Source organism: Protopterus annectens, chromosome 7.part0 (assembly GCF_019279795.1).
Source record: "Protopterus annectens isolate FY-2018-M chromosome 7.part0, PAN1.0, whole genome shotgun sequence".
NCBI lineage: Eukaryota > Metazoa > Chordata > Ceratodontiformes > Protopteridae > Protopterus > Protopterus annectens.
Genome location: NC_056739.1, coordinates 1,662,964,434 through 1,662,991,800, shown reverse-complemented (window position 1 = coordinate 1,662,991,800; position 27,367 = coordinate 1,662,964,434). Strand labels below are relative to the sequence as shown.

Here is a 27,367-nt window from a genome sequence, read left to right as displayed (position 1 = left end):
ATTAATTAAGCAGTGCAATAAGTTTTACTAGCTCGTAAAATACACACAAGTCGTAGCAACAGTAATACTATTTGCAGAGTCTGTTGTCCTAAATGGAACTATTTTACACTTTACTGTGGTTGACAGCATCTGACATACTATTTTAGGTTACTCAGAAGTGCCATCAGACCTGTAAACAGATGTAAATGAATATGCAAGTCTTCATTTGTCACTTATGATATGCATCACATAAGGGGCACTGCAGACTAGACTATAATTAAAGTCATTTTTCTGTTTGGTGATGATGTGTATTTCATAGACCACTATTGCAATGAAACGTGTTTCGCTGGCTAAATTATTATTGCATGCATATTATTAAATTGTGCCTGAAATTAATCTTTCTCACTGGTTGAATCTCATTTCAAGGATTTTGCTAATGATAACTAAAATAAGAGAAGATATCCAAAAGTGAATATATATATATATATATATATATATATATATATATATATATATATATATAAAAGTGACAGTAACCAGTGCTGCATTTGGCTGGGATTCCCATCATCCAAACCTCGAGTCACTGTGCCTTAGAATTATTAAAATGATGAATCATTTCTTTTGTTAAATATTTACCTCTCACTGTCTTTAATGTTATTTTTTTCAGGTTCGTGTTTTTACATTTTCAGTCGGGCAACACAATTATGATGTTACACCTTTGCAGTGGATGGCCTGCGCTAACAAAGGTAAGTGCTAAGTGAACATTTGACTTTCATTCACTTTGACACAAATATGATGATAATTCAGTAAACAAAAAAAATTAAAAAAAATGTTTTCAAACTACTTGAATATGCACCATTAATAATAATAATAGTAATAATAAAATAATAATACATTTCTAAATGGATTGCTGCACTGAATTTAATCATGATTCAGCAGTGTTTATATTATTACTGGGAAACAACTGTAAATGACGGACAAAATAAACTAATTTGTTTGCACTGTGCCTGACACTTCTTTTATTGGAAGTGTCTTTGGAGTGTCTTAGCATGATATAGTTTCTATGCTTTTTCTTGAATGTAAAGTAGAAGAAAGTTCAACTTGATGAGCTCACATTCTGCACAGGGAATCATTGATTCTGCAGTTTCTGTTTGTGCAGTGACTCAAAGGTTATAGACTTTACATTTTTCTCTGTGTCTGTGTGATAGTGGAAGTGGAGTTAATATATGCCAGTATAGTTATAATTTAGGGAGGTGTTTTGTTCAGGTTTTATATATATATATATATATATATATATATATATATATATATATATATATATATATACACACACACACACATACATATATATATATATATATATATATATATATATATATATATATATATCCCTCTCTCTCTCTCTCTCTCTCTGTATATATATATATATATATGAATTGTATAGGGGTGGACTTTTGGGTTGGTGTGAAGAGTAACAGTTTAGTTTTTTGGGGGTTTAGGAGACAGCGGTTTGAGAACCATTGTTCTACAGTATGGAAAGCTTTTTGGGTAAGAGACTGAAGTTCAGTTTGAGAAGTGGCTGAAAAGATTATAGTAGAGTCGTCTGCATATTGAATGCAGTTAGTGTGTGGAATAGCTGATTGAAGGTCATTAATATAAATGGAAAATAGAAGTGGGCCTAATATAGAGCCCTGTGGAACGCCAAGGGAAATGGGAAGGTGATTAGATAGTTTATTTTGCCAGAGTACTGACTGTTGCCAGTTTTCTTGGTAAGATTTGAACCAATTCATTGCCAGAGGATCGAGTGAAAGGGATTTCAGTATGTGTAAAAGGAGTTGGTGAATGACCATGTCAAAAGCTTTAGATAAATCGATGAAGACTACAGAGGAAAGAATATTTCTGTTACGATTTTTGTTGATACAGTCTGTGAAGGATAGCAGGTCAGTGGTGGTACTGTGGAAAGGTCTAAATCCAGGTTGACAGATGGAACATTTGTGGATAATTTTATGCTTATGACAGGGAAGGCTGACAGTTTGTGTTTGTTGATTGTCCTTAACAAGGGCAGCAATTATGAGTTTTATACTAAGTTTTGGGAGATTTTATTTTATTTCTCAGTTCTTTGTTGATCTTTCTGGGTTCATCTCTAGATGTTGAGATCTAAAATTTGCTTTTATGAACTATGAGTTTCTTTCTTTTATTTTATAGCATGTTTATACTGGGGTTTCACTATAGGGGCTTATTTCTGAATCTGGCATTGGATTTGTAATTTATGTGGACAGATACCTCAGTGTATGCTTTGAGATGGGCATAAAAGTATCCACAAATGTGGCAGCATGTGAGATGAGGTCATCAAGGTGAGGATCAGCGCTTACATTTTATCAGGTTATTGATGAGCTTGATGTGGTGTGCTTTAGACTAGTCTCTAAAGGTAGAGAGATTCTTTGTTAAGTCAAGCTTTACCCCCATAATGAGAGATACTGAATGGTGTTCAGATGTGACCAGTGACGTGGTAACTGTGGGTTTTGGGCATAGGAATTCAGTATTAGTATGAACCAGGTGCAACAGTTTTGAAACTCAAGTTGGGAAGTGAACTGGTTGATCTCAGTAGCTTCCATTAATGAAACTCAGGAATCTTGCATTTTATCTGAGGTGGTATAGGTTTTCCAGTTAGTGAAGGGATAGTTCAGTTTTCCAAGAAAATAGTGTTAGGCATGATAGGGAAGGCTGACAGTTTGTTTAGATGTGCCTTATGGGTGTCAGGTGACATTGAGGGGGCACCTTTATGTGAAATGGTTAAGAATGCCTCCATGCAGTGCAGTGTCCTGTTTAAGATTCTAGCATGGATATTATAAGCATTGTATGTCAACCCAAAGTCAAACATTATAGCAAAATAGAGGTACACATTTTAATCAGAAAGTGAAACAACCACGATCATAATTATTCTGGTGGTTGCTGCAAGTTATGATAGCTGAAATCCTGTTTAACTCACTGAAGAACCATGTATAAAATCTGATGAATTCTCCACATCCTTCCAATGTGGGTGGCTGTGCCCCCCCCACTCACCCCTTAAGTAAATATACCAACTCCAGGATCACACTATTGCGGGGAAAATGGCATACTGATGAGGATGGCCAAGAGATTTCTTGCCCAAGGAAAGAAATCACTTATGTGGATGTTCGATGTTTTCAAATCTCATGGTTTCAAGTTCGATGAAGATCGAACACCTCTTCAACGAAATAATAGGAACCCTAAACAAAAACAAAGAGTACGATTTATGTTGCAAAAAGTACAGAACATAGTAGGAGTATCTGGGCTGAAATCTAATAAACAGAACTGTGAGAAATTCAGTGGGGGGGGGGGGTCCTCAGTTACAGAAATGTCTATTTCTGATAGTTTAAAGATGGATGTCTTAGAGATTCATTTTGGAACCTCCACTGAAGTCTATAAAGAACATGAATTAGCACAGTTAATTATTGAACTGCTTTTAAGCCTTCCTTTTTTTCAAAAGGCTTATTTAATTATAAGCCCACAGTGACATGGGGACTGTTATGTATGTTTTTGCAGCTGTTGGGAGATGCAGGATAAACTCCATTAAAAGAGGAATTTTATCTAGTACTAAGGAAAGGGTATGTCTTACTACAGGTATTATTATTATTATTGTTATTATTGTTATCATGTTTTAGCCTCACTGAATTGATGGAATATAATTTTCCTTACATCTTCAGGAATATTTGTGACAGTTGGCATATTGAGAAACATATATGATGATATGATACAGGAAATGTTGCTGAGGAAAAGGTGTCCATAAAAGCATGGTATGATATTATCAAGTCAAAATATGGATTTGGAATGAAATTTTGGGGAAGATTATCCTAGGTTAACCATCATGAAGTCAATATTGTGGAGGAATTGGTGTTGATGAAAAAAATCACATTTCTCTTAAACTCTGCATTGAGTGATTTTGTGTATTTGCTTGTATGTTTGTGGAGGTTTACTATATGATAAGCTGCTAGTCAAGTTGTAAATGTATTATAATGCCATTTCTGAGTGAAGCTGGTACTGTGCTTCTTGCCATGAGGAGAAAACTATGGAGCAAGTGTGTTTTTTTTTAAGTGATTATAGATTTTATAAAATGTTATATAAAATAATATGATTCAACAGTCGATAAAAATCCCAGCAGAAACACAGCAGAGGTGTAGAAGCAGTATAAATGCTTTTCTTTCAGTATATCATAAAATGCTAATAGCAAATAATACCTGAGGCACAACAGTATAAGCATCAGTCCAAGTCATAAATATCACAGATCAGTAAACGAAGAATAAAAGTGTAGTTTGTTATAAAACAGGGTTAGCACTTTTGCTGTAAAGCTTCATCAGTCCACAATTGCAAACATTGAATTGACATTTAAATGTTAACTACCAAGTACAATTGTGCCTTTTTTTCACCAATGAGATTCAAAAATTTCGCAAGCTGCTAAGCTATTGTATATACAACAAAAACTTCAGTTGCAAGTAAAGAAAACACTTATGAAAACAAAACAAAAAAGACATGTAAAATCATTTTTCCAGCCTTCTCCTTTTCAGGCATAACATAAATTTCTAAACTACTGCATACAGAGCAAGAAACTTCAGTTATAAATAAACAAAACACTTAAAAAACAAAACAGAAAAAAAAAGACATTTAAAAATCAGATTTTCATCCTCCTTCCATTCAGAACAGGTTTCATAGATACACATTCATTGAGTCCATGTCTCAAGTGTGATCTTAACTTAAAAATCTATGTCAGTTCAACAAATTCTGTATCATTAACTTTGTCCAGGACTATCTTCAATAGTCTCCATGACTAAATGTTGGCTATGTAAAATACAATGCATCATTTGTATGCTTATTTCTCAAGAAAATTAGATAAAATAGTTATTTATGTATGTGGGAAATTTACAGGGATGATTAGAGAATATATTACCTAACAAAGAATGTGAAGTAAATTCCAGAGAGGATATAATGAAATGGATTTTGTACATGAGGTCTGTTTGTTAATGACATATTTAATTACATTTTCCTTGTATGTATCCTTTACTTCTGTTTTTGCCTATGTATGATTGTTTAATATTATTTGAGTGCAGAGGTGGGTTTTAATAACACACGCACAAATACAAACATATACTGTATAACACATATTCTACTTTCTGATGATCTGATCACCATGAGCTAACACCATCTCCAGCAGGTGGGATGTTAGTTTAATATCTCATTCAAATGGTGACACCTAGGTAATGCAGCACATCAGCATTGCATATCAGTGCCAGTACAGGAATATGAATCCACAAACTTGGTGTGTTAATACAACATACAGCTTTTTGATCTTCCAGGTGTTAAAGGTGCATATGTAGCCTGCTGAACAACTGAGAGTACATTGGTTTATTTGGAACGGGGCTGTGAGGGATAGGCTTAGCCTCATGTCAACACTGAATGGAATTCTCTCGATATATTTTTGTTCTATATAAAGTTGTCAGTCCTGCTATATGACAGAAGTACAGTTCTTGCCCATTGTGAAATGCTGTATAAGGCTTGATCATTATGCGTTTATAGCTTGGATAGGTTTGGATCTTGCCCAAGTTGTACTTTTACATGGGATTATATTAAGGAATCTTTGAACCAATCTGGGTGTCACCTGGGTGTGTTACACTTTTCATTCCCATAAGAGGAATAACTAGCTTCCAAGTGTCAGGGGTTTCCATCATCAGATGCCAATCAGGTGGCATTGTGTCTGAGATCAGGGTTGAAGCACTTGACATGTCTGCCCCATTGTTCAGTATGTGGGAAAGGACATGGGGACTCACCACATCCCAGCACATAGGTGGCATTTCATTTTTATTCTGAACTGGGAGAAGAAATCATAATTTAGGTCTGAGGTGTGTTTTAATAGGTCTTCCTCATTATAAAGATCAGTGCACTTAGTAAAAGCTTGCATGTATTACTAAGGTGTGTATCGCTGTAGCACTTAATGTCCTAGTTCAAGTTTTGTATGTAGGTGCACTGGCACCTGAAGAGTTTCTGTATCAGAGAAGATCATTTGATGCTCATTCCATATAAGAAGCATTTTACATATGGGAAAGGGGAAATCTATGGGACTCTAACACAGTAGTGGCATTCTGAAAAGAAAGGTGATAGTGCATTTGTGGCCAGGGCTGAAGAACTTCAGTGTTCTTTTTGTGGTATGTAGTTGTAACAAGTAGTATACAAAAAAGAATGTGTCTTTTTTTGATCCTCAAGTGTGAGGGGGTCCTCAACACATTTATCTACAGCCATTAGCTGCTTTTCTTTAGCTACACTTCACAAACCTGTTTCCAGGAGGATTTGTATGCTACTTGAATTTAACTGTTTTTACAAGTATTCTGTGAAGAATGCAATTTGCTTGCATCACTTAGTTTAACAGGGGTGATTAAGAATTCTAAAAAAAAAAAGGTACACAAATGCATGAGAGACAAAAATGTTGGCATTGCTCACCAGGAACCTGGGTATTAAATCATTTCCTTATGCTGTAAAGCATTAGTCTACTGCTTTAAAGGATGCCTCACACTTGTACTCTATCCATAGAATGCCTGGCTTTTCTACTAATTTACTTACTGTCCTAACCTTACTGTGTGTGTGTGTGTGTGTGTGTGTGTGTGTGTGTGTGTGTGTGTGTGTGTGTGTGTGTGTGTGTGTGTGTGTGTGTGTGTGTGTGTGTGTGTGTGTGTGTGTGTGTGTGTGTGTGTGTGTGTGTGTGTGTGTGTGTGTGTGTGTGTGTGTGTGTGTGTGTGTGTGTGTGTGTGTGTGTGTGTGCGTGTGTGTGTGTGTGTGTGTGTGTGTGTGTGTGTGTGTGTGTGTGTGTGTGTGTGTGTGTGTGTGTGTGTGTGTGTGTGTGTGCTGGTTTATTTTGATATGCTGTTCCCTCAACCTTTAAAGTAAGCTAAAAAATATCAGGCAGTCCTGGATCGGTCAGTAAACATCTACAAGACAACCTATGCAAAGTTTTAAGTAAACAACAGACAGTTGAATTTATGGCTACCTACCAAGCTTATGCAGTTTGGAAAAAAATGCATGTAAATAGATATGTTTGTTTAACACAGTGGAAATGCAAAAACATGTCTGTGTAAATACACTACCATCAGAATGTAAATATCACCTTTCATTTATATTTATCTGGCACTTTGTTAGCTCTGTACTGTTCTACAACACCTACTAGGAATATGCATAACAAATGTACACCATATACATGTACCCTGGGATTCATCAACAATCATGTATGCTTACATGAATACAAGCATATTTTCATGGCCAGCAACAGTGTTGATGGCCATAAAAATGTGATGAACACCAAAGCTGTTAAGCGTGCTGACATGGGCAGCATGAAAAGGTACATGGGGTAAATAATGCAAGCTGTACCAGGCAGAGAAAGTGTACTGATTGCAGTGTGCACAATAGCAAAATATATGACTACAGAAATAAGGAAGAGAGGAAGCTAAATGACAAGGACAACTACAGCCAAAGGTTTACCATGCAGGGAAAGTGTACTAAGGGCAGTGTGCACACAAATCAAAGATATGAATACAGAAAGAAGGAAGAGGGGATAATAAATGTGGAAATTATACTAAGATAAATTAGTTAAATGTGTGTATGTCTCAAAAACCATATGGTACAATACAGGAATGCAGTATGTATGTCATAATATTTAATGGTGGTCATACCTCCTGAGCAAATATACTTAAATAAAAATGGACATGATTGTATAATATGTGAGAATTACACAAAGTTAGATTGGAATAGAGGGAAGTACTCTGGATATAAAAAGGAGAATAACGTGCTGATTTGAGATGATAGATATGGAATATTTTCGTAGCCTGGATTTCATTAAGATGACATGTTTGGAAGAGAAGAATGTCTCTTCAGCCAAAATTATCTTTGGCAAGAATCAAACCAGTGGTATCAATGTTATCACTGAGCTGTATAGTAACTGTGTATGGCACAGAAATAGGCATAATACGTGTATCAAGAGGAACACCCTTGAAGGGAATTACGCACTTTCATGTTTTAATGGTTATGGACCCCATATGTAGGTGTCTGTGGCCATACAAATGTGGGAGAAGACTGTTCCATATGTAATACCCTTTCCTATTACACTCCTGCCTGACATATGTATCAGCCAGACGGATAATAGCAGATGGCCATACCACACAATGAAGCAATTTATTCAGCAGAGCTATCAGTTGTCTGCATCTGACACAGGAGAGAGCAATGTATATTGTCACAAACAACTGAAATTAATGTGAGAATTAAGAAAGAATTCCTGATAATGAGTGTCACATCACTGTATCAGACTGATGTTGATTAACTGACTATGTTTCTTTGCATAGAATTGTGATCAGTCCATGATCAATGTTCCTTGGTCAAGGAACCTTTCTCTGTATTTTGAAGACATAACCATGAAGAAATGAATCATATTTTATATGTACAATGTAATAGTCAATGCATGTGCTACAGGAGCACTCTCACCATGGCATTGTCAGAACAAATGTTATACTTCCATGAATGAAAACATGCGTTCATATGTGTTTGTGCAACATATCAAGGGGTAATACTGACATAATGTGATGGTTGTTGTGTGACATCAGTACATTCGCACACATTCGCCTATGCTAGAATTGAACCTCAAGCTGTACAACTCCTCCAGCTAACAATATGGACATGAATCACATGCTCCACAGTGGAACTGTCAACACATCTGTGGAAATTTACCTATGTGAACACATTATATCAGATGTAATTTATTTGGCCATAATTTTACTGATAAAATGTATAGAGGTGGCCTTTGCCATTCTCTGTGAACACGTTAGAACTGAAGGGGATGTCATTCATGCAGAGCTGTTAAGGACCCAAATGTTTACAGTCACTCAAAGCTGGTTTTGAACACATCACTAAGTGTTCAGAAACTCAACACAATAATGGGTTCAATGAAAGTGCCACGGTACAAGTGCATCTTCAGTTGTGATATGCTTATCTGTGTGAAAGCATTACATCATATTAATTATTCAAATCAAGGCATATGTGTCCCTGTAATCACTTTGAAATAATCTTGCTGAATGTCAGATAACATTGCCTGATGCTAGGTATACCCAACACACCTGTGACCCCCTGCTGTTGTCACTGTGATGGCATAACAAGAAATGCGTAAAATGTGGATATAATGACTTATTGGAACACGCATCTTCCTAAGGCAGAAACATATATTACACCATCTAATGTCCTTAGTCATGAGGAGCTGTCTTACTACAATTGTTATGGAAGGAAATTCTACTCAAATGACAGCATCAGTCTTCAATTCATTATCTCTAAATGAAAATTAGAATACTCTCTTGTAGGAGCAAACAGCAGCTAGACATAGCACATGTATCTAACAACACCATTAACAACATGTACAGTTATTGTAATCAGTGATATCAGGATTTGAACTATATCCCTAACATCACAAGATATAGAAAATTTGCTGAAACAAAAGTGCTACTGGAGACTTATTTTTACAATTGTGACACGGCACATTTCAATGGCTGACGCACCATTGTGTATTACATACATGTTTCCTCTAAAATGTGCTTGTAGAGCACAACCACACTGTATAACTGCACATGATATATGTTTCTGTGCCTGCAAGAGGAAGAAGCACTATATTTAGACTACCTACCTAACTACTAAAAATCTACAGGCAAGTGTATTATACACACGTGTCACAGAAGAAGTCTGGCTTCAGGTGAGCCAGACTGAATGTCCAAAGGGATGACATCAGCTGTGTCTTGTAAAGGAGATGTGTCACAAAACTCTTGCCTCCAGACGTGTAGGATTCTAAATTATGCCAATACAAATCTGTGTAAGTCACGTCTGCATCCATTTACATTCGCACACACACATACAAAGTCAAGATGTTTTCACTGCTGTATTCAAAATACCTACATATCTACTGATACCATCTACAGGAAAGTGTATGATACATAAGGAACGCAGGAAGAGTCAGATTTTAATAGTGTAAGAGTGCTTTTTGTAAAGGATTACCTCATCAATGTGTTGCATACAGCATGTGTTGTTGGGCAGAGGGATAACGGGATGTGAGATTCACGTGGCCATGTAAATGCACTCATGTCAAATGAGCACAGCTGTTGAATGAATCCTCCAGTAATGCTATGCTCCCACCATCACACACAAATTGAGTGCTGTGAGATTAGATCCCCCTACCTATCTAGTTATACAGTCTAAAGGGCACAGTACTTCATGTAAATGCCACCACAGAAGTCTGACTTCTACAGTGTGACAGTGCACTTTATAGACGATGGCATCATCAGTGTGCTGCAGAGAAGATGACATTTTAGAGAAGAGTATAACAGTGAAATGGAATCAGTTTCCAGTGTAAAGGTTCCTACAGACTGCCAGTTGAGTAAGACCAGCACTTTATAAGGGACATGTCTACCTAACTCTACATTCAAACCCCCCAACACACACACACACACACACACACACACACACACACACACACACACACACACACACACACACACACACACACACACACACACACACACACACACACACACACACACACACACACACACACACACACACACACACACACACATATTGAGTGCTATGATATTAGAACCCTTACCTGTCTAGTTGCAAAATCTAGAGGATGCAGTACTTAACACAAGCACCACCACAGAAGTTTGATTTCTACATTATGAGTGTGCACTTTATAGAAGATAACATCATTGTTGTGTTGCAGAGAAGATGATGTTGGGAGAAGGGTGTGACAGTGAAATAGAATCATCTTCCATTGTAAAGGTTTCTCCAGACTGCATGTTGAGTGAGGCCAGCAGTAAATAGGGTCATGCTTACCTGATTCTACACACAACCCCTCATACACGCGCATACCTCTCAGACTTACTGAATTCCATGGTATTTCACATTTTTGGGGCAAAATAATAGGTTGCCACTAATTTCTGAGTGGCGTCCTTCAAATCCTGATTTTGTTTTTTTTGTTTTATTTACAGTTTTATTTAATACTGACATCATCTTGCATTAGCGACATATTGTGCTATGTTATCAATGTGCAGGGGCATACATGATGGCATCTGCATTGTGAGACACTGCTTTGCTGCCTGTCAGAGTGACTTAGAGAGCTTAAACTGAAAAAAAAATGAAAAAAAAAACAGTTGTTTAATTCTGCAGCCAACCCGAGACCTGCAGCAGTCAACCTGAGAGGATTTTGCACTGACATCTTGTCTGTGAGACATCAGTGATGTCATGAGGAGGACTACTGGGTAGGTGATATGCTGATATACTAGGATGGGATGGGAATGGAAGAAAATAGCAGCAGTGTAGCACAGCAGCAGTTAGCAATCTTCTTCAGAGTGAGACTGAGACATCTCACACCTGCCCAAGTCCACTGTCCGCAAGGTGAGGACATTTATTTCAAGGTAAGAGTAAGAAAGTGCCATACCTGCTGGGCCCACTTGTATGGTTTCTAATTATCTGATGACACAGGATATTTTGACAATTCTTTGCCTACTCATGCATGTGTATTATTTTTGAGTATGTCAAAATTTTATTAAGATTGCAGGGAAAGTGTTGAACTGGTTATATTACATAGCAGCTGGAATCTGTTACTGGCAAGCCTGTTAGAAGATTTTGTTAAGGAGACACCATGGCTGTTACAAGCTGTAATGAGGTCTTTGCAAAGATTAGTGCAAAAGTGTAATTTATATTGATTCTGGGTTCCAGGTTGATTACATCTGTATAAAATTATTGTTGTTTATAGTCTTGCCTGTGAATCTTTTTCTTACATTTTGCTTGTCTATTCTTAGTTGTGCACTGTACTGTATTTTTTCTAGCCTTATGACCCAGGTAGTGGCTGAAAAGAGTCTTGGAAAAGCCCACTGTTTTGGTCAGCCATATTCTGGAATGTTTTTGCATGCCTAGTTTTTAGAAACAAATAATGCAGTTCAGCCCAGATTTTTAAAGCTATGTGCTACTAACAAGCTTCATCATGTAGTCTTGTGTTTGAGTCCATTAATCTCTACTTTCCTACTGAGTGACTGATTAATTATTCCCTCAAATGCAGTCTGTATCATAAACTCGAAACTTAGATACATTTGGCTATGCAAAACCATGTGTTCATTTTTGCTTCTCCCTGTGAACATGGTTTTCTCATTTGGCATCAGTATTTGAGAAGAACAAAAGTACAGCCATCATCTTTACAAACAAAATGCAAAGCTGAGAATATCTCTACTTGTTTCATGTTACTGTCTGTTCTGTGTTCTCATGAGTTAACAATGCTAAATCTTTAGTAAGATTTGAAAGCAATATATAAGATTCTTAGAGCTATGATTCTCTACCTAGAACATGGTGTTAAACATAAAAAAGGTGATACTTCTAAACTATATTAGTAGGATGAGAAGGGGAAAAAACTGAAAAGCAACTGGGTAGCAAGGATGTCTGCAAGTGAAAGATAAGAGAATATAGAGGATTTCAAAATAAAAAAGCCAAATGAAAAGCAAGGTAGGATGGAAGGATGAGGATTCTGCTACAATGCCAGGAGTCTGAGGAAATGATGTGTGATTGGCTGGTAGTAATCGCATTGACATAGTGCAAGGGACACAGACCTGAGCTAAGAGAGGACAGACTTGGACACAGAAGTGTGTAAATACAAAGCATTTGCAAGATGGGAAGGCATGTTGTAGTGTGGCACTGCATATAGGAACATGTTCAAATATTACAGAGTAAATAATGAGGTGGAGAAAGGGGATGGGGAAAAGGATGCAGGGGAATATCAGCTGTCAAGAATATCACATGAGGGGATAAATTGGAGAGCTGAAAGGTCACGGAGAATGAGATACTTAAAGGTTAAGAAGATGTAAAAGCAGAAAGTGAGTAATAATTACAAGCGATGTTATCTTGCCTGAAATTATCTGCATTTTAGTTTTATACAAGTTCAAAATTGTATTCAAGTTCAAATGTTAATACACATAAAACACTATTGCTCTGGTTATAGTTTTTGCTAATTTTATTTTTACAAAAGAAAATTACATTTTAGTTTTATACAAGTTCAGAGTGGATGCAGTGGTGCAGCGGTTAGCATTGCTGCCTCACAGCAAGAGGTTCTCCGGTTCAATCCACGGCTGGGGTGCCTTCTGTGCGGATTCTGCATGTCCTCCCTTTGGTCGCGTTGGTTTCCTCCAGGTGCTCCGTTTCCTCCCACATCCCAAAGACATGCTATAGGTGGATTGGATACTCTAAATTGGCCCTAGGCGTGAGTGAGTGTGTGTGTGTGCCTTCCGTGTTAGGTTGGGCATTGGGCTGACAACTCAACACCGTAAAACTCCACTGCCAATCATGAGCGGACAGGTGATCTGCTGTGGCGACCCCTAACCAGCTAAAGACTAAAGAAGAAGAAGTTTTCTACAAGTTCAAATGTTAATATAAATAAAATACTAAAGTTCTGGTAATATTTTGTGTTATTCAATATTCTGTCCATTTTTCAATTTGCATTTGAATGTTGGTATCCCACAATTCCATTGGAGTGGATGGAAATACATAATTAATGCATGCAAATTTTATGTTAATAAGTATCCACATTTTGGCCAGTTGTAGCTACTTTTCATGGGCCTTTGTCCAGATGTTTAATGTCTCCAGGTTGAGAGGTATGCACACACACACACACACACACACACACACACACACACACACACACACACACACACACACACACACACACACACACACACACACACACACACACACACACTTGTGAAGCACAGGATGGACAATGAAGCATTCATGGGTCATCAGATTAGGATGTTGGTATGTAAACATTAATGAATGCTATTGTTATTAGCAATGCTATCTGCCCATGCAATCCGCAGTGTGAATAAAAAACAATCTTATACAGTGCAGACATATGTGTACAGAATGATGTGTTCAGTCAACTACACTGTTCACTGCAGTTCTCTTGAGTAGAGTCCTTCATTTCTATGTAATGAAGAAATAACATCCAGTTACAAAACTTCTATTTGTTCAAAATCTTTTCCTTAAATGCAGTGCTGAGAAGCTCATTTGTACAGATATTGACAAAGTGGAAAGTGAACTAGCAGTGTTCAGTGCTGCTCACTGACAACCTGCACGCAAATGAGGAGCATAGGGAAACTGGTCTGACTGAGATTAAATATAGAACAGATCTGTTTTATATTAATGTTTTTTGGGCATGATGTCAACATTTGTCATAGCAGTAATAGATCATTTCCTTCAACTATACACTTTGCATGCTGTACTCTACCACTGACATTTTAGGGCCAAAACTTTATTGAAGAATGAGTTATTTCCTTCCCTGTTTGGGTGATGTTAAGAGGTGAGCAAGCAGGGTTCTCTAATGTCAGAAAAAAATGAAAATTGTAATTTCGGAAGCCTTCAATAACGCAAACAGATGATGCATGGCTATCAGCACTCTGGATAGCACTGAGTAGAGAAATTCCACCTTTTACTTAACTTTCTGTTCGGCAACAAGTTTAAGTACAGTAAGCTTAATTAAAAAGCCTAGGTAAATCAGGGCTCAAGTCTACCATGCAGATAATTTTACTAAGGGTATCAGAAAGGGATTCTTATTACTAGCATGTATCAGGAATGTAAAACTATATAGAAAGACTATCCCAAATATATTGATTGGCCAAATTGTGTTGCAAATGCCTACATAAATAAAATCTTATAACTTTTATATATTAGCCATGCTTCAAGGCACTGTATGTACAATTTATACACATGAGAATGATATTATGTAATCGTAAATAGTAAAAACAAATCCACTGCAGTTAACTGTGTTCAGTAAAACAAATCCAACCAAGAAAAAAAGAACCACATAAACGATATACACTATGTACCCTAGCATAAATACTGCAGTGAGTTTAAAACCAGTATTATGCAAGAAACAACAGAAGTTCCATTAAGTATCTTAGCTAAGATTTCTATATATGTGTATTTTTATTGGCTGGCTGTGTCACATGTTTTATGTTTTTTACTAATTTAAATGGAGATTTTTAATTGATTTATATGAGCACTAAGGAAGGGGAAACCCGAACGCTTTGCTACTGTTAATTTTATTTCTCGTTTTAATTAAAAGTGTAGAACATTTCTATGGTTCTTTTTTTTTCTTGGATATAATCATAAATACTCATTGTGAGTCAGCACATATCCGAAATATGAGTGTAGGGCAGACTGTGTTGTGATGTGTTGGCATTATACTCTGTCACATATCGTCTACTCAGCGGTGATCTCTGCTTAACATACAAGGCCATGTCAAACCCAGAGCTGTTGAACATGCTACACTTAAAGAAATCCCAATCCCTCATCACAATTAACAAAACATGCTGGAGGGATAGGTTCCTGACCCAGAGACTCCCCAGACTCTGGAATAGACTGCCCATACATGTCAAGCAGAGTGCCTCTTTGAACATCTTCAAAAGGAAGAAATAAATAAACTGGTAGGCAAACACGGAAATAATATAGTCCAACGATACCAAATATTCCAAACTAAAGCAGCAGCAACCAAAAATTCTTCAAAACGTAAGCTTTTATTCACAAAAAACAAACGAACTGGATAAGCGCTTTCACATACACTATGTATGCTTCTTCAGATCCTGATTCTTATGAGTTTACCACACATTTAAATACTCTAGGTCCATCAGTTAATTAACATTAATTATTCAATAAACTAATTAACTGATCACTTAGCCTTTTAAACTGATAGTTACAAGAACTGCATAGCTTTTCACTGCAGGGCATATAGTTAAACTATAACAATAGAGAATTGTGATGCTGAAACTATTTAACTTTTGTAGTGCTTCAAATATATGAAAAATATATATGATACTGTATATTAAATCATTACAAAATTAAAAATACAAGCAGGGACATAGAATAACTTAATAAATTAATATTATTAAAATAGCATTTGTTAAAACCAAATATAATAATATAAAATGCTGCAAATATGTGAAAATAATCTATATTCAACACATAATTTGATTAATATTTATGTAAAATTAATTCTGTGTAGTGAAATATTGAGTATTCAAGGTAATTCATAATGTATAAGGTAGTTCTTGAATATACACTGCTGTTATGCTTCGAAATAGAATATATATATATATATATATATATATATATATATATATATATATATATATACATCAGTATAATATTTTAAGTCTTTTTATTAGGTATAATACCTTGTATATAATACAAACATCAAATGCTTTACAATAGTGCATGAATATCAAATTTCATGTGGGAATATAGATGAATAGGGAATAGTTTATAAGATCTAATACCTAGAAAAAGTTAAAAAAGGAATCTGCTGTTATATATGTATGTATATGCACTCTTAGCCATACAAAATATAGGGCTATCTTCTTTTTCTGAGTGCTGGTTTTATAGATACATATTGGTTGATTCCTGGATGTTGGTGTGCTCTCAACTTAAAGATCCAGTATAATTCTCTGGATTCTAGAAGGTTGGGGTTTTCCTTCTCTCTCTTATTACATTTAACTATTTCCAGAATTCTAAATTTAAAATTATGTTCTCTAAATTCTAAAATGTGTTTTGCTAAGGCGTTCTGTTCATTTAGACGCCTTATATCATAGGTATGATCATAGACTCTATTCTTTAATTTTCTCTTTGTCATTCCCACATAAAAAGCTAAACACTTTTCACAGTTTGCTAGGTAGATAATATTTTCTGTTATACACGTTGCCTCAAATTTAGGAACAAATTTGAAGTTAAATACTGGGTGTACAAAATCTTGTTCACTAGTTATATAAGAGCACATGTTACAACTTCCACATGGGTACGTTCCAAATCTCATTATTCCTTCCTTCTGTAGATTTATATCTACCTTAAAATCTCCACATAATAACTGTTTTAGATTTTTACTATTTTTATATGTGAATCTCGGGTAAGCGCCTACTATTTTCATAGTCATCTCATCTATAATCAAAATATTCCAGTTGTTTTGGATAATGCGTTTGATAGCTTGACTATCATTGGTGTAGGTCATTATATATCTTACTACTGTTAATCCATTCTTGGTTATTTGTTTACCCTTGATGCTAGTTTTATGTTGTCCAATCTCTAGATTAAAGGTCTTAATATAATTTTTATTCGGCCTTTTATTTGGTTCTTCTATGTGGGCCGATGGGAAAACTTTTCCTTTAACCAATTGTACCAACTCTCTATTGTAGCCTCTTTCAATAAACAGTTCTTCCATTTTTTCTATTTCATTGTGTTTTATTTCTTGTTCACTGCACAGTCTATTAATTCTTACAAATTGACTCTTTATAATTGCTGGAAACACATGCCGTGGATGCATGCTATTAAAGTCAAGAATAGTATTTTTCCAGCAAGTCTTTCTATAAAGACTGGAGACTAAGCATCCATCTTTGATACTTAAATTTATGTCTAGGAAGCTGATAGTATCATTAGATGCTTCCATAGTAAAATGTAAGAAAGAAGTTGTGGTATTAAGGTAGTCTAAAAACATTTTAAAATCTATTAGAGTACCTTTCCATACAATACGTATGTCATCAACAAATCTTTCGTATAGTATAATTTTACTAAATAATGGATGGTTAAACAAGAATGTTTGTTCCCACTGAAAGACCACAAGATTTGCATACGTGTTGGCGCATGGAGTTCCCATTGCAACCCCCCATTTCTGATGGTATAGAATTTCACCATATAAAAAGACATTGTTGGACAGAACAATTTCTAGTAGTTGGCAAATGAGTATCTGTTGGTTCCTACTAAAATTTCCTCTAGATGAAATCAACTCCCTGATTGCCTGGATTCCATGGTCATTTGGAATGCAAGTAAATAAATTGCATACATCTAGTGTAATCAATAGATGTGTATCTGTAAATATAGGTTCTTTCAATAATTCTATATATTTTAACAATGTATATGTATCTTTTAGAATCGTGGGGATGTCGTTAACCAAAGGTCTTAATGTTTTTTCCAAAAAGATGGAAATATTTTCTGTAGCCCAGAACTCTCCTGCCACTATGGGCCTCATGGGTGGAGGTTCTATCCCTTTATGGATTTTGGGTAGACCTTTAATTATTGGTATTCTGGGATGTTCACTAGAGAAGTAATCATATAGATTTTTCCAATCTGTTGGCACATTAGCATATCATAGAGATTGTCAGCTATATCTTTACAAATCTTGTGAAGGGTGTCCTGTGTTATTTCTAAATAAGTCTGTGTATCACTCAGCATATTAAGCATAAGTTGATTGTATTCTTCCATGTTAAATATTACAATTCCACCCCCTTTGTCAGCTGGTTTAAAATTGAGGGTGGTATCATTACATAATGTTTTTAAGGAGTGATATTCTCTATGATTCAAATTGAAATAACTACATTTCTTATAAGCATTAAAAAAATATTCATAGATATTCTGTTCACAGACTTTTAAGAAGCACTCTACATGTGATGGTAAAGTGGGTGTATAGACACTTTTCTTTTTAAAGTTAACAGAATCACTAGCATTAAATTCAACTTCAGGTTTGTTAGCAAAATGTAGTTTCAAAGCTACGGATCTTACAAACATTCTCAGTTCTATGAGAGTGTCATTTAAATTACTTCCCTGTGAGGGAATGAACGTTAGTCCTTTGTTGAGTAAACTGGTTTCTTCATTCGTTAGCACTAACCTGGAACGGTTGAAAAAGAGGTCTGTCAACTTTTCTGGCGTCTTTGCTGTTGTGGAAGCTCTCCGGAATGCTTCTGTTTCTTTCTTTGCCAGCTCTGCACTCGTCTCTGCGGTGCTGGTTTCCTTATCGGGTAAGGTAAAAAATGAGTGATAGTACGTTGTGTATTGTGCTTCGGAATGGCTCCCAACCGAAGGACATTCTTATTAGCTTCTTGGTTGGGAAGGGGTGTAGGTGGAGAAAGACAGTCATTCACAAGGTGCAACTCTTCCGGGGGCGTGGCAAAGGCTCCATCTGACGTAATGCTGACTGCATCAATCTCGGTCTGGCAAACTGTCGAGGTAGATGAACCATTGGTGTCACTAGTTTAATTTACAGCTGGATTGCTGGTATGCGTCTCTTCATTATTGGAAGGGGAATGTTGAGAGAAACCCCTCGACCAAACAAATATATGACCTGTCGAGAAGTCTGTAAAGTCTCTATGCAACTTCCGTTGCTTGGTCTGTTCTAGTTTATGACTGTAGGCAAGCACTTGCAGGTATAGATGTTCTAATTTATTCCTGCAAAACGGATGTTCATAGGAATCTCTTATGGTTTTATTTAGCTTTTCTGTTTTGTTTAGTAGCTCTTGTTCAAGAGGAGAAAAATAATCATTCAACAGTTGCATGTATTTATGGCTGAGTTCAAGGTTCAGATCTTGCCATTTCCTCAACAATTCTGGGTGCATGTCACCATAGGTAGGCATGCACAGTACGCATGCCTCTGGGAACTACTTTAAAATACATGCACGCTTCTAGGTGTTTGCGCTGCCAAATGTAGCGCTGCAGTCTGTACAAGTCATTTTCTAGTTCTTTAATTAGAGAATAGAAATGTTCTAAGTTGTCAATACAATTTTCTTCACTACTTACAGTAGCTGGTTGCATTTCCAGAGCCAATAAAGGGTTGGTTGGGTTTTTTGTAATTAAAATCCACTTGTCATCCATTACCCTCGTCTCCGGTCTGTAATCCAATTCTATGATAGTTTGCGCCATTCCGTGGAGTAGTCAAGTGAACAAAATAAAGCACTATCGTAGTATGTAAATCACTTGCTACTCAAATTAGCTTACCAGTTACAATCTGTGAAAAATGAAGAAATAAATAAACTGGTAGGCAAACACGGAAATAATATAGTCCAACGATACCAAATATTCCAAACTAAAGCAGCAGCAGCCAAAAATTCTTCAAAACGTAGCTTTTATTCACAAAAAACAAACGAACTGGATAAGCGCTTTCACATACACTATATATGCTTCTTCAGATCCTGATTCTTATGAGTTTACCACACATTTAAATACTCTAGGTCCATCAGTTAATTAACATTAATTATTCAATAAACCAATTAACTGATCACTTAGCCTTTTAAACTGATAGTTACAAGAACTGCATAGCTTTTCACTGCAGGACATATAGTTAAACTATAACAATAGAGAATTGTGATGCTGAAACTATTTAACTTTTGTAGTGCTTCAAATATATGAAAAATATAAATGATACTGTATATTAAATCATTACAAAATTAAAAATACAAGCAGGGACATAGAATAACTTAATAAATTAATATTATTAAAATAGCATTTGTTAAAACCAAATATAATAATATAAAATGCTGCAAATATGTGAAAATAATCTATATTCAACACATAATTTGATTAATATTTATGTAAAATTAATTCTATGTAGTGAAATATTGAGTATTCAAGGTAATTCATAATGTATAAGGTAGTTCTTGAATATACACTGCTGTTATGCTTCGAAATAGAATATATATATATATATATATATATATATATATATATATATATATATATATATATATATATACATCAGTATAATATTTTAAGTCTTTTTATTAGGTATAATACCTTGTATATAATACAAACATCAAATGCTTTACAATAGTGCATGAATATCAAATTTTATGTGGGAATATAGATGAATAGGGAATAGTTTATAAGATCTAATACCTAGAAAAAGTTAAAAAAGGAATCTGCTGTTATATATGTATGTATATGCACTCTTAGCCATACAAAATATAAGGCTATCTTCTTTTTCTGAGTGCTGGTTTTATAGATACATATTGGTTGATTCCTGGATGTTGGTGTGCTCTCAACTTAAAGATCCAGTATAATTCTCTGGATTCTAGAAGGTTGGGGTTTTCCTTCTCTCTCTTATTACATTTAACTATTTCCAGAACTCTAAATTTAAAATTATGTTCTCTAAATTCTAAAATGTGTTTTGCTAAGGCGTTCTGTTCATTTAGACGCCTTATATCATAGGTATGATCATAGACTCTATTCTTTAATTTTCTCTTTGTCATTCCCACATAAAAAGCTAAATACTTTTCACAGTTTGCTAGGTAGATAATATTTTCTGTTATACACGTTGCCTCAAATTTAGGAACAAATTTGAAGTTAAATACTGGGTGTACAAAATCTTGTTCACTAGTTATATAAGAGCACATGTTACAACTTCCACATGGGTACGTTCCAAATCTCATTATTCCTTCCTTCTGTAGATTTATATCTACCTTAAAATCTCCACATAATAACTGTTTTAAATTTTTACTATTTTTATATGTGAATCTCGGTAAGCGCCTACTATTTTCATAGTCATCTCATCTATAATCAAAATATTCCAGTTGTTTTGGATAATGCGTTTGATAGCTTGACTATCGTTGGTGTAGGTCATTATATATCTTACTACTGTTAATCCATTCTTGGTTATTTGTTTACCCTTGATGCTAGTTTTATGTTGTCCAATCTCTAGATTAAAGGTCTTAATATAATTTTTATTCGGCCTTTTATTTGGTTCTTCTATGGGGGCCGATGGGAAAACTTTTCCTTTAACCAATTGTACCAACTCTCTATTGTAGCCTCTTTCAATAAACAGTTCTTCCATTTTTTCTATTTCATTGTGTTTTATTTCTTGTTCACTGCACAGTCTATTGATTCTTACAAATTGACTCTTTATAATTGCTGGAAACACATGCCGTGGATGCATGCTATTAAAGTCAAGAATGGTATTTTTCCAGCAAGTCTGTGTCACATGTTTTATGTTTTTTACTAATTTAAATGGAGATTTTTAATTGATTTATATGAGCACTAAGGAAGGGGAAACCCGAACGCTTTGCTACTGTTAATTTTATTTCTCGTTTTAATTAAAAGTGTAGAACATTTCTATGGTTCTTTTTTTCTTGGATATAATCATAAATACTCATTGTGAGTCAGCACATATCCGAAATATGAGTGTAGGGCAGGCTGTGTTGTGATGTGTTGGCATTATACTCTGTCGCATATCGTCTACTCAGCGGTGATCTCTGCTTAACATACAAGGCCATGTCAAACCCAGAGCTGTTGAACATGCTACACTTAAAGAAATCCCAATCCCTCAGAGACACACACTCCAGGGATCTAAATCTTGTCATCACAACGAACAAAACATGCTGGAGGGATAGGTTCCTGACCCAGAGACTCCCCAGACTCTGGAATAGACTTCCCATACATGTCAAGCAGAGTGCCTCTTTGAACATCTTCAAAAGGAACTTTGATGATTGGATGGGCGATAGGAAATTCACCCCGGGAATCACATCAGTCGCCCTGCTAGACAGGGGTCCAGGGAAGTAAATACTGTGGGAAGAAATAGGCAGAGAATTGTTATGGCTAGGCTTGTATAGGCCCTAGGGCCGATAGCCTAGTACCAACCTATGAATCTATGTTTCCTTATAGTAAGAACAGTAGCAAAATCATTCATCAGCCTGCTAAATATGCTACACTATAACATTATGAGACAGAAAGGGTGTTGAGAGAGACAGATGGAGAGACATACAAGAGTATGTATGATTTGTTATTAGGTGAATGTGTCCTGCTGTGTATCATGATGTGAGCAATAAGGGGATGGAGAAGGTGGAGGCATGTGTCAGACATCTGGATGAAGGTGTTGTTGCCAACTGGAAACAAGATGAGGACATGGACAGCACGGTGTGTTAATAAAAGAGGTAACACATACTTATGACATTATTATTAGTACTGACAAAAGATACATTATTGTAGGTCATTAGCGGACCGGAGTTCCGCTGTGGCAACCCCTAACCGGGAAAAGCCGAAAGACACAACAACATTGTAGGTCATATGTCAGGATTCAAACATTTGACATCATATACAAAAATTTTTAAGACAGGTTGACCATCTCTGCTTACCACATAGGAGACTGTAACTCTGTAATGTTACATCACACATTGCAAGACACACTGTCAACAGTTTGAATTAAGGCATTAATTAGTCAGCAGCCTTTATCACACTTACATCATTTGTAACCTCCCTTAGACATCACGTAATATCTAGCAGCCTGATAGACATGTAAGCCTAGCAGACCTCCCAACCGTTCTGAATTACTCGGTTTTTACTGAGTTTTGGGGTCCAAATGAAGGGGTGCCATGATTCCCGAGTGGCACCCCTTCATTTCCGATTTATTTTACCTTTTCTTTACCTTTTTTAAACCTTTTTTAAACTTTCGCGCTGTTGGAGCTGACGTCATCACGTGTGTGATGACGTCAGCACTGTCAGGCTACCAGCCAGTTGGAATTGAGCTGAAGGAGCTCACATCATCATTTCCGGCTGGCTGGATTTGAATTACAAGCTGGCGGGAAGAAACGTTTTCTGTGCAGGTAGAAACTTTTGTGCCACAGCATTTGAAAGCCGCCGCCGGGAACCCAGGAAAGTATATGCAAGCAGCCGAGAAACATCAGGGCAGGACAACTGAGAACAGGGGCAGAGAATACAACTGCAGACCAGCCGGGAAACATCAGGGCAGGCAAACTGACGACCGAGAACAGGAGCAGGGCAGGACAGGAGCAGAGAATTTCAATCAAGGCACTGGGCAGGATGACCAAGAACAGGAGCAGACAGACCAGCCGACTACTCAGGGTAAGATTGTGTGTGTGTGTGAAGTTAATGAAACTGGAGTACATATTCATTTTAGTGTTATTACCTACATGTGGCTATGTGTAGCACATGCTGTTAGTGAGTGTAGCTAATACTCTGACGGACAGCAAGAGGAGTGTATGTAGGGAGTGTGTTGGACAGGTTTGTTAGTGCATATCTTTCGGAGCACTGTTGATTCATTTTCCATCAGTTAATTATTCTGCCTTAGTGGTTTAAGCACAACTTGTATCAGAATGAATACAGAGATTTATATTCTGACTAGTGTAGCAGATCTTTCAGAGTTTTTTCATTTATTTAACTTTGGAAACTAAAATAATGTAAGAATGGTTTGTTTGCTGTAGGAAAACTGTTGTGCTCTCACCCACATGTATGCACACTGCACTTTAATAGTATATCACCCTTTTTTTTTTGAAAATGAGCATGTGACATTCTGTTTTTTTCTCTCTCTCTCTCTCTGTCTGTCTCACACACACACACACACACACACACACACACACACACACACACACACACACACACACACACACACACACACACACACACACAGAAGCTCACACTACACTTTATGGTGCATTATTTAGTCATTTACTTGGGATGTTTCATTTGCATGCTAGTATATTAACTTATTTAATTTCTTGCTGATCAAAGAGTTCTTATTAATCTGTTGCTGCTGCTTAAATATGTCATTGTGCCAGCAGTTAAGGTGTAGATACTTTAATAAATGCTCGTCCAATACTTGACTGCACTTCACTTGTTATATTACCAGAGGGAAAAAAAAACATTTAGCCATTTTTATTTGGACAGAGTTGTTAAGGAAGACATAGCTTTCAACTTTCAGTTTGCAAAATGAACTCTTATGTCGCACAATGTGGAACACTTTTAACTAGGAAGCTCACAGCATGATTGTTAACTATTTCCTTGTATTTTTGGTGAGGTAGTATGAGATATTGTTCAGTATTTAACACAGATATTTGTTAAAACAATTCTTAAAGAATGTCTGCCAAATCCTGTCAATGTGGAAGAGTGGGAAACATGATTTTTTTTTTTGCCAAAAAATGAGGAATGTTCCTCATAGAGGCTGAAAGTGTGTGTGTGTGAAAATGCCCCCTTTATAATACACCTGGTGGCTAGATGTACTCAGGCTCAAACCCTGTACCCTGGGTATAGGATAAAAAGAGCCTAATGTCCCTAGCTACCACTTGTGAATTTTTTGTTCTGTTCCCCATACACTCTGTGATTTCAGGATGTTTGTGACAATTTACTGAAGGTTGAATTTGATTAATGACAGGCATTTGAATTTCAGACTTCACATTCTTCAGAAAATAATGGTAGCAAAAAACTTTTATTCTAGCAATTTTCTAAGTGTTTAAGATCAGTATTTGAAAATTGTACCTAATGTGGGTCAAGTTTCAGTCTTCCTAGCTTTTGGGAAACAAGCTGCTGATTTGGCATAGTGGTATGTTCTGACTGTAGTGCACAGTCATGTGTTCAAGACTTGGCAGTGAAATGCATGGTGGTAACACAGCATTTTATTCTAGCAACTTTAAATTATACGCAATGTTTAAAATGTGTCCCTGGTTTTTGGCCTTTTTGCCCCCCCCCAAAAAAAAAATGTAAATTGAAAATGAGTGCAAGAAGCTGTGCAAGATGCCTATGCCTTATACTACTGTCATTCTATTTTTATATGTATATTTGTGTGTGTGCGTAAGTAGACTTTTATAATGGAAATGTTCTGAATTGGGCAGTTTTGTCATTACTGTTTCACGCATTTCGTTTCATTGCCTGCTGAAAAAATCTTCAAATAAATTTAAAATATGCTCTGTCAAACAAGTATGCTGTATTTTACAAGGAATATAATTTACTAAAGTCAGGAAGGTGTGTCAAAGAACACATGTATGTTTCTTGTTTTGTGTGCAAGCAAGGGGCCAGTGATTTGAAAACAACCCAGAGGTAATCTCAATCCACCACTGGCATGATGCATTTTATATGGCTGTGATGTAGGTTTCAATGCTATTTTAATGAATGTGAGTTTCAAGGGCAGAGAAGTTTTAATGCCAAGTCTATTTTCATTGTGAGACAGTATTACTTTGTTTAACAGATGTTTATTGGTGTTTGTGCATTGTGCTGTAAAGTGTAAAAATAAAATACAAATCATTGTAGAAGTAAAACAGTATGCACACACTAGTGTTTATGGTAAATGGGGCAAAATAGCCAGGTAATGGGACATAGGAATGGCTGCAGGGAGAACTCTGGTGCCATATGTTGGTTGTCTGTTCTTCATTTTGCAGGAAAGTTGGTATTCCACAATTCCACTGGAGTGGGCAGGGTTACATAATTATGTATGCACATTTTATGTTAAACAGCGTACAGATTTGTACCTATTTTTCATGGGCCTTGTCCAGAGTTTTGATGATCCAAGGTTGAGAGGTATGAAGCCTAGCAATATCAACTTTTTGCTTTTATTCTGGGTTATTGTAGCACAGTGGACACAAGTCTATCTGTATGAATGTAACCATCTCACATGTGATCTAAGTTAAAAAAATCACAAGTTCCTGCAATAATACTTGAACTGCCATTTTGTGCCAGGTCATACTCTTACTTGGTATTTAGCATTAGGTAGTACTCTTGCTCAGTATTTAGCATTAGGTAGTACTCTTGCCCGGTATTTAGAGTTAGGATGTACTCTTCCTTAGAGTTTACTGTCAGGTCATACTCTTGCTCAGTATTTAGTTTTGGGTTGAGCATTGCTCAGTATTTAGTCATAGGTAGCAGGCTTGCTCAGTATTTAGCACTAGGTAGTACCCTTGCTCAGTATTTAGTATTAGGTAGTACTCTTGCTCCGTATTTAGTGTCAGGTAGTACTCTTGGTCAGTGCCAGACCTTGCACAAATGCTGAGGAATGCAACTGATAAAACAGAAGGGGGAAACACAGATACAAAGGCAACAGCCAGACATGATAGACATGATAGACTCTTATAAAAAGAGTCTCTAAGAATCTCACCTACTTCTGGATTAGAGCTCTGGACAGGATATCAAAATTAATGTATGGAAATGATCATTATCTCAATACACCAATACAGAAATTCTGCTTCATATCTTTAAAAATCACACAATTGAAGAGACAATGATAACCTATTGAACCAAGGGAATATGTAGGTTTTAGCCTTCAACATAATGACAATATGAAAATGCCATAAGATGAACTTTACATCCATCAGCCTAAGGTACAGTCAGTGCTAAAAATGGTTGAGCTAAAAGGAGTGAAGAGAGAAAGAGATGGACAGAGACATACCAAGTGTTGGTTTTATGTGTTTTATGTGACATTTCTGGACATCTTCACGATGGATCCTCATTCTTAATCTGTCATGCTCTGTACCATGACATGACTGCTATGGGAATAAAGAAGGTTTAGAAAAGGAAGAAAATGCTAAAGACTTAAGCACAATAAGGTTGCTTTATTACGTCATCCTGTTATTAGATGGATGTCTTTTCTTATGATTTATTGACTCAAAAATCTAAATATGTTTATGAGAACTCATAAATGGAGGTACAGTTACATGTATGTAATTAAAAATATTATAGAAGTATAACATGACAATAACAAATAATGTGACATGCATCTGAAATTGAA

The 27,367-nt window shown here is 36.1% G+C and overlaps 1 protein-coding gene across 1 annotated transcript in view; it reads left to right on the top strand.

Moving 5' to 3' along the window:
- The window catches only part of CACNA2D2 (calcium voltage-gated channel auxiliary subunit alpha2delta 2), a 5,241,953-nt gene that overhangs the window by 4,376,976 nt on the left and 837,610 nt on the right, over positions 1 to 27,367 (top strand). The window contains exon 13 of the mRNA XM_044078189.1: positions 647 to 725. Within this exon, the coding sequence (XP_043934124.1) occupies positions 647 to 725 (79 nt within the window). The remainder of the gene's footprint in view (positions 1 to 646; positions 726 to 27,367) is intronic.